The sequence below is a fragment of the Panthera tigris genome, chromosome B4 (genome assembly GCF_018350195.1).
Source record: "Panthera tigris isolate Pti1 chromosome B4, P.tigris_Pti1_mat1.1, whole genome shotgun sequence".
NCBI classification, from domain to species: Eukaryota; Metazoa; Chordata; class Mammalia; order Carnivora; family Felidae; genus Panthera; species Panthera tigris.
The window spans coordinates 53,807,586-53,817,016 of record NC_056666.1 but is presented as its reverse complement, the minus strand read 5'-3'; the positions used below and the strand labels follow the sequence as shown (position 1 = coordinate 53,817,016).

Sequence of the window (9,431 nt, the reverse complement as noted above, 5' to 3'; positions counted from 1 at the left end):
TCATATCCAAAATCTCTAACATAATGTTCATTGCTCTTCCCTCTCTAGTACCCAGCATTGATTGCCTCTTCCAGAAATAAGATGAGGCACCTATGATTACAGATTATTATTATTATTATTATTATTATTATTATTATATTAAAGCCTTACATTTTTCAATGCCTTCTCTAACGCAGTAAGCCTAGGACCCCCAAGTGATTAGCAACAGCATGTATGAGGGTATCTAATTAGTGTCCTTAGAGTTTCAAGGCAAAATATATGGAATAAAACCATATTCATTGTCTCACGATGGCTAGCTAACAGGCTTGAGTTTTAGTGGATGATTTTGAAGATAGACATATGCAAAGACTAATTTATTTTCAAAGCTTGAAGACTTTATAGCAGATTTTCATATTAAATATTTGGTAGATTATATTAAGTACATAGTGTTTGCTAGGCACTGAACTAAGTATTTTATACTCATAATTTTATTTACTACTCACAATTATCCTATGCAGTATTTGCTTTTATTCCCATTTGATTGATGTGGAAACTAAAGCCCCTGGAGGTGAACTAATTTGTCCAGAGTCACCTGGTATGAGGTTGAGTTGTGATTTGCACCTGAGAAGTTTACATTCAGAGACTTACTCCTAACTACTAAACTGTGCTGCCTTTTTGTGAAGAAAGCTTTTAGAATCTCTTCGCTTTCAAATTGAGAACCAGTTCTTCTCAGCTGGGTGGTTGAGACCAGTCATGGGAAGTGGACAAGAATCTCCAGAGTGAGAGGATATGACATTTGAAAATGTCCCCAGGTGTCTTCATTATGCCTCCCTCTGTCTCCCGAAGTCAGAACCTCTGCCTTAGGACATCCCACCTAGATTATAGGACCTGAGCATAATGCCTTCAGAAAAGTAGGGATTCTCTACCTGGGCATGAGTTGTTCATTGCCTGTAACCCAAGGTAGCATGATATTTTTAAACAAGTGTCATCAAAGGCAAATGACCTATGTGTGGCTTATACTTGCCATGAATGATATACAGTCAAGGTTTTATCACTGGTGGTTTTCCCTTCACACTTTTGATTTTGCTTGCCTTCTATAAGGAAAGTAATACCATTTAAATTTTTTACCTGAGCCAGGTTTATAAAGGTTGCTTGCCTACAAAGTATGTATCTCAAAGTCAAGTAGATAGCAATTATAGATTTTGTGTTCTTTCAGGTTTCTCTTCTCAGTTTGTACATGTTCAACAAAATATGTATTGAGTACCTAACTCACAGTCTAATGGAGTTAGGCAGCTGAGCTGGAATTTTGACATATTAGGAAAAATGGCACACGGAGTAACCCTAGTATTATGAGAGCACACAGGAAGGGCAGCATAAGGGTCTGGGGAAGCTTCCTGGGGAAGCAACATCTGAGCTGGGAACTGAAAGAGAAGTGGGGGTTAGCTACGTGAAGGGGACAAGAGGGCATTACAGGCAGGGAACAGGGTGAGTGTGGAATTTCGCAACTGGGAAATTGTGCAGGAACTTGGCAAGGGACGAGGCTGGAGGGATCAGCACAAGTCAGATGATGAAGGAAGGAAGGATTATGAAGGAAAGGCAGTGGGAATCGCTGAAGTGTTGAAGCCTGGGGGTAGGTGGGAGATACGTCAATCACATTTATGCTGTAGAAAGTTCCATGAGTGAACAATTGATCCTCCTTATCTATCTCGTGAGCTTGTTGGTAAATCATAACGTTGGAGCTGGTGGGCAGCACAGAAGGAGTTTAGATGGATTTGTAGACAGAAGGTCAGACCCATAAGTCAAGGGTTCCTTTTGATAATCTGTAGAAGAGACTTTTCCATTTTGATTTGATCTTTCCATCTTTAGAAACCTCTGACATTTGCCAAAATTCTCTTAAAACCAAAGCCTGAGTAGGGAGGAGAGAGGGGGCTGCATGGCTTTGTTTTTTTCTGTTCTGCACTACTCATTCCTGGGACATTGCTGTGAATTGTTCACCTGAAGCCTTGTTCTGCTTGAGGAGGGGCCATTTGAATAGCAGCAACAAAGAAAAGGAAAAGAGGAACCAGATATTTGGCATATTCAGACAACGGTTTGAGTGAGTTAAAAACCCCTTGTGAAAACTTAATAGGGAGTTTTAAGTGAGTGTTTTAATACAAGCTCCTAGAGCAGGAAGGGTCTCCAAGCTGCTGGAAGCTGACATCACAGATGAGGCAAAGTGGTTATAGAGCAGTGTGGACAATGAGGAGAATGTCTGCAGAAGTGAACCCACTTTCCTGGAACCCAGAGAGGGAGGAGACAGAGGAATTGTTTGGTTGTGAGCTACTGAGCTAGGTGACTTACTTCTTCTCTCCCTACCCATCATAGTCTCATAGACCATGGTTTATAAAACTTATAAAACTTTACTTAAAACTTTACTACAACTTATAAAAGTTGTAGTAAATTTTGCCTTGTTGCTTTGGGTGAGGGTTAATTAATGTCAGCATTCATAAAACCACCTTTCTGGCTCTTCTCCCTACTTAGTAATGGACCCTTGATTGGCTGCTGCACCTATATCTCCAGTGTTTCCTCACCAGGCAGCCTTGTCCTCTGATTCTTGCTGGTAGTTATGAAGGCCATGCCTCTTTCTCCCTCTTCCTCTCTTCTCACAGCGCCCCCTGTGGGCCTAGATGGGTAAAGTGAAGGATTGGACTGTACATTCTTTGCCATCAGTACAACTAAATGGATGATGCAGAATGAGGAGAAAAGGGGGCAAAGTGCCATCTGACCTTGGGTAGCTTATGTTGGGGCTAAGGGTTTTAAGACTGGGGACCAATATTTGTATTTTAAGCTCAGGTGATATTTAAAAATGGGTCTTTAGTTGAGGCCCTCTAGTTTGTGAATTAATGTGTCATAACTCATGCTCAAGCACTGTGCAAACATCCCACATGTAATTATGCACAATAAATTCATGTTCTGTTGTGTCTTACAGCTTTATTTGTTTGTTTGTTTGTTTGTTTGTTTAGAGAGCATGAGTGAATGAGGCACAGAGGGAGAGAGAGAGAGAGAGAATCTTAAGCCAACTCCATGTCCAGCATGGAGCCTGATGCAGGGCTCGATCTCACAACTGTGAGATAATGACCTAAGCCAAAATCAGAAGTTAGATGCTTAACTCGTGAAGCCACCCACGTGCCCCTCTTATAGCTTAATCAGTACATGAAGCTGCATGAGTTAGATGAACCCAAAGGGGCTGGCGTCATGTGGTGTATAAAATAACAGAACGTTGGGAAGTATTTGGCACTTCTTTTGTGGTGGGGGGAGGGAAACAGGGTTGATTTGTCTATGATGTCCTTTGGTGTCCCTCTCTGCAATATCTGTGCTGCAACAGGTGCTATGGGACTTTTGATCTTTGGTTGGTTGGTTGGAAATGGGTTCAGTAAATAGTTATTGTTTACTTAGGCATTGTGGAGGGACAGCACATACCAGAAGAAATACAGCGTAGCAGCTTTGAAGCCTGAGAAGCTAAACTCAGCAGCCCCAAACCATAAGCTTAACTCAGCCTCACTGAAGATGATACCAGACTCTGTACCCCCTGGACTTGCTACAGCTCTCTGATCCTACAATCCTCTTCAGTTCCAGCCAGAATGCTGCGTCGGGCACTTCGCAGATTTGGTCAAATGCTGGTACGCAGATGTACGCTGGAGGAAAAGAAAACTGAACCTACCCCTCTCAGATGGCTAAGCACTTTGGATTTAGTGGCCCTGGATATAGACTACACTCTGGGTGCAGGTGTGTATTTCCTGGCTGGCGAAGTGGCCAGCAATCAAGCAGGACCAGCCACTGTGATCCGCTTTTTGGTGGCTGGCCTATCTTGTGCATTGGCTGGGCTGTGCTATGCAGAGTTTGCTGTCCGGCTTCCCTATTCTGGCTCTGCATATCTCTACAGCTATGTCACTATAGGTGAACTCTGGGCTTTCATCACTGGCTGGAACTTCATCCTTTCCTATGTTGCTGGCACAGCCAGTGTAGCTCGGGGATGGACAAGAGCTTTTGACTACCTGATTGGGAACCAGATCTCTCAGACCCTGCATGAGAGTATCTTACTGCATGTTCAATAGGTACTTGCAGAATATCCAGACTTCTTTGCTATGGGTCTGGTGTTGTTGCTCACTGGAGTGCTGGCTCTGAGGGCTAGGGAGTCAGTACTGTTTACCAAAATGATCACATTGGTGAGGCTTTTGATTCTTGTCTTTGTCATCATCTCTGGCTTCATTAAAGGGGACCTGCACAACTGGAAGCTCACAGAAGAGGACTACGTAAAGGCTGGACTCAATGACACCTCAAGCTTGGGCCCTCTGGGCTATGGAGGATTTGTGCCTTTTGGCTTTGAGGGGATTCTCCGTGGAGCAGCTACCTGTTTCTATGCATTTATAGGTTTTGACAATATTGTTACCAGAGCTGAGGAAGCCCAGAATCCCCAGCGTTCCATCTTCATGGGCATTGTGATTTCACTGTTTATCTGCTTTTTGATGTATTTTTGTGTCACTTCAGCACTTACACTTATGGTGCCTTACTACCAGCTCCAACCTGGGATCCCTTTGCCTGAGGCATTTCTATATATTGGCTGGGACCCTGCCTGCTATGTTGTGGCTATTGGAGCTCTCTGTACTCTTTTCACTACAATCTTGAATGATATGTTCTCTGCACGTTGGGTGATCTCTGTGATGGCAAAGGATGGCCTCCTGTTCCATGTCCTTGCCAGGACCCACACCAGCAGACATATCCCCATTGTGGCCACTGTGGTCTTGGGCATTATGGCAGCAGTCATTGCATTCTTCTTTGAACTCATTCATCTTGTGGAATTCATGTCCATTGGGACCCTGTTTACTCACTCCCTGGTAGCTATTTGTATCCTCATCCTCAGGTATAAGCCTGAGGTGAAGAATGGGGGAAATGAAGCAGAGGTGCAGGAGGAGAATGGACCTGCAGCAGAGCAGCTGACTCTACAGGAACTACTTTTCACAGGCAGCTCCTCTCCCACTCCACTCTCTGGCTGGGTTGTCTATGTTTGCTCCTCACTGCTTGTTCTGCTGCTCACTCTTCTTTGCCTGGTGCTGGCCCAGTGGCCAGTTCTGCCTTCTGGAGACCCAGTGTGGATTTCAGTGGTTGTGGTGCTCCTGATGCTCATCATTGGGATCACTGGTGTCATCTGGAGACAGCCACAGAGCTCCAGTCGCCTTCCCTTTAAGGTCCCTGCTCTGCCTCTCCTCCCACTACTGAGCATCTTTGTGAATGTTTGCCTTATGATGCAGATGACAGCTGACACCTGGGCCCGATTTGGTGTCTCCATGCTGATTGGGTTTGCTATCTACTTCAGCTATGGGATCCAGCACAGCCGAGTCACTAACCCCACTTAAGTTAGCACCAAAACTATAGACCTTGAACTCAGCAGTGCCAATACATATTGAGTTTTACATCACCACACCTAAATGCAGTCTTGTCCCTGCACGATTTTGGAGAGTACTCTTGAGTGCATGGAAAGCTAGGACTCCCATGGGATGTTGGTGAGGGAATACTAATAGAGTTCTGTACTTATTGTGGAGTGAAGGATGTGTCTTTGCTCTCTCTCTCTCTGTCTCTGTCTCTCTTTCTTTTTACTTGTCTACTTTACGGTTGTGTCTATAGCTGCTCACTGGCCTTACTGGCTTTAAAAAATATATTATTAAAATAAACTAGAAAAGTGTTTTTGTTTTCTTTGAGTAAATATTCAGTAGTGATATTACTGGACTATATGGTAATTCTATTTTTAATTTTTTTAGGAACCTGCACACTACTTTCCCTAGAAACTGCACCAATTTACATTCCCACCAACAGTGCATGATAGGTTTTTTTCCCCACATTCTCACCAACACTTATTATTTCTTATCTTTTTTCTTTTAGCCAGTCTGACAAAGTAAGTGATATCTCATTGCAGTTTTAATTTGTGTTTCCCTGGTGATTAGTGATGATGAGTATCTTTTCGTGTGTCTGTTGGTCTTTGTCCATTTTATAAATGGATTTTTTGATGTTGAGTTGTATAAGTTCTTTATATATTTTGGATATTAACCCTACTGGATATATCATTTGCAAATATCCACTCGTACTCAGTAAGTAGCCATTTTGTTTTGTGTATGGTTTTCTTTGCTGTGCAAAAGCTTCTTCTTTACATGAATAAGACAAGATATATATACCTTTATGTTTATTGTAACATTACATAAAATAGCCAGGATATGAAAATAACCCAATTGTCCATTAATATATATATGGTAGAAAATACTCAGCCATTGAAAAAATGAAATGTTGCCATTTACAACAACATGGATGGACCTAGAAGGTGTAATGCTAAGTGAAACAAATCCAACAGAGAAAGATAAATACTATATGATTTCACTCATATGTGGAATTTAAGTAATAAAAAATGTCTTGGGGCGCTTGGGTGGCTCAGTCAGTTAAGTACCCCACTGCAGCTCAGTTCACATTCTCACAGTTCATGGGTTTGAGCCCTGCATTGGGCTCTGTACTGACAGAACCTGGAGCCTAATTCAGATTCTGTGTCTCCCTCTGTCTTTGCCCCTACCCCCGTTCATGCTCTGCCTCTCTCTCTCAAAAATTAAATAAACATTTAAAAAAGAGTACACTTATCTTTATGATTACTCAGAAATTTATGGAATTGCTGAATCCTTATATTGTACACCTGAGAATAATATAATGACACTATATGTTAATTATACTTCAATTAATAACATAAAGGAAACTAGAAAAAATACAAAAATAAAGATGAAATATGGCCCCTGCCTTTAAGGAGTTTATATTCTTTTTTTTTTAAAGTTTATTTATTTATTTTGAGATAAAGAGAGAGAACAAGTAGGGAAGGGAAGAAGCAGGGGGACAGAGGATCCGAAGCAGGGTCTATGCTGACAGCAGAGAGCCTGATACGGGACTCAAACCCATAAGCCGTGAGATCATGACCTGAGCTGAAGTCAGACACTTACCCTAAATCTATCCAGCCACTCCAAGAGCTTATATTCTAATACAAAGGGTAAAGTATACCTGTAACACAAAGTATAAAGCTATCATAAGTAATACACAAATAAAGTGTCTTGGGAATTCAGAGTGGAGGGTGATCATTTGTGGCTGGCACAGTAATGAGAGTTGATTGGTGAAATCAGAGAAATCTTTGTAAATGAATGATATTTGGGTTATCCCTCTCTAAAGATAGGATTTTGCCACACATGGGTACTAGGGAGAGATTGTAGGCAGAGATAATGACACTAGGAGAATGAGGCAATGTATGTTCAGACTCCACTGAGAAGGCTATGTAGCTTGACCCTTGGCAGTGGGCGGGAGGGGAGTGGGCATGCAACAGAACCCACACAGGTGGATTGGAGCCAGGGCTTTCCTTTAAGCACAAAGCACTTTGGCTTTAAACCCACTACCCATGGTGTAAAGCCCTGGGGTTTGTTCCTCTACTTGGCTATTTCTGTATTCTTGAAATTTGCAGTTTCTCTACAGTTGTCTGCTTTGGTCCACCTGCTCAGAAAGTGCACAGCTGAGAGCCAAGTATCCTGGGTTCTGGTCTTGTTTCTACCACTAACTAGCAATGTGACCTTGAGCAAGCCACTCAGTACCTGCATTCTGCTCAATAAAAAACAAAAAACAAAAACAAAAAACAAAAAACCCTGCATTTCTCCCTCCTATGTCTGGAACCAACTGATACCCAAGACATAAGTGAATAAACTGTCAGCTTTAGATATGAAACCTGATTGGCTTGCTAGTCCTGCATCACTAAATTAGGCAGACTTAGTCCTCATCATAAGCGGCGCTGAGTACCTTCTGCCTCCCACCACAGGAGAAAACCTGCTTTTCTTCTGTGAGCAATGTAGAATACATGTGTCCAGTGGGCTGATTGGTTCTGGATTAAAAAAAAAAAATTAAACCCAAGAACTGGGAAGGGGCTGAGCTGGGCATGCTCAGTGCTGTCTCTTCAACCCACTAATCAAAGCCACAGTGAAAGATGGTGGGTGGAGAGAAGCCAGGAATAGCAGTCTGCACAATGGTGCTCAAACTTCAACTGGTGTCAGCTCACCTGGAGGGCTTGTGAAACACACATTGCTGGGCTCCTCCTCTAGCATTTGGAATTCAGTAGGCCTGGGTGGGGTCTTCTCCAGGGACCTCACACTGAAGACCAAGACTCCAGCTTGTCCATGTGTAAAGATGAAGCCATTGAAATATGGTGCCCTTTGAACATTTACTTCATTTCATGAAAAATTTAGATTAAAATACCATCATTAATGCTTTCACAGTGGGGAAAGCATAGTGAACCATTTCACAATGTATATGCTTATCCAATCACCACAATGTACCCTTTAAATATCTTATAATTTTATATGTCAATTATACTTCAGTAAAGCTGAAATAAAAAAAAAAAAGAAAATACCACAGTTATCTGTGTGTCTATATTTTCCTTATTTTTTTTTTCCTGATCATAGGTAAGGAGTGTATCTTGTTCACTTCCCCAAAGCATCACTCAGGACCAGGCACATAATGAGAAATGAATTGTTAAATTGAATTAACTCTCACATTTTTCTTTGGTATAGAATACTGTCCTTCCTTTCAGGCTAGCATTGTGCCTCTCCTTTAAAACAATCTTCTGGGAGACTTCATTGACAAACAGCCTTTCTCTCAATCCAGAACAATATATCTAGACCTGTACCTAGGTCTGTACCTAGATACATCTAGAACTGTACCCAGGCACTTCTAGTTTTGCTTTGTGTGGCTCAGCCTGAGTTCTGGTTACTGTCCTGTCCGATTCATCAGAGTGGAGTCTTGTTCAGGGCAAGGAGTAGTTTCTCCCCTTCCTGTAGACCCAACAGTAAGAACAGTGTTGTTCATTCAAAGAGCAACATGGAAAATACAAGGCTATCTCAGGAGAAAGGCTGATTGGGCCTTCCCTGGTCCTGCTCTGTATATTCCCATGGGATGTGGGGAGGGTCCAGAAGTAGCAAATTCATAGAAGGCCCAACCAAATTTACCTGACTCCAGGGACTCCCAGAAGAGGAGACCAACTTCAACATGGGCACAACAGGCATCTTTCTTGACAGAGGTTTATGGTTGGCATAGGAGGGCCAGTGTTTCTCTATTTGTGTGTGGGTCCTGCCCTGGAAGGGAGGGATATGAAGCTACTTTCTTACTTGTGGAATTTCTCATATTCTCACAGGGAGTAGGTGCCTCCAGGGAAGGCTGTAGAGACAGGATTATTATATATTTACCAACTCCTTTAGATGCTTTTTTAAGAGACTTGTGCAAAAACCTTGTGAGAGAATCTAAGATTCTTTGGGGAGAGAAAATTGACACCCCCAAATGGGGTGGAAAATGAACTTAAATTAGTAACTGGATAGAGATGGAGACATCATTACTTTGGAAGGGAAGGTATGAGT

At 42.3% G+C, this 9,431-nt stretch overlaps 1 protein-coding gene across 1 annotated transcript; it reads left to right on the top strand.

Moving 5' to 3' along the window:
• Positions 1–2,503: 2,503 nt before the first annotated feature.
• Positions 2,504–5,423, top strand: LOC102968084 (cationic amino acid transporter 3-like). The gene is given in 2 exon segments (XM_042991866.1): positions 2,504–2,578; positions 3,589–5,423. A coding segment is annotated over 1 exon segment (1,824 nt). The 5' UTR covers positions 2,504–2,578; positions 3,589–3,599.
• Positions 5,424–9,431: the final 4,008 nt, after the last annotated feature.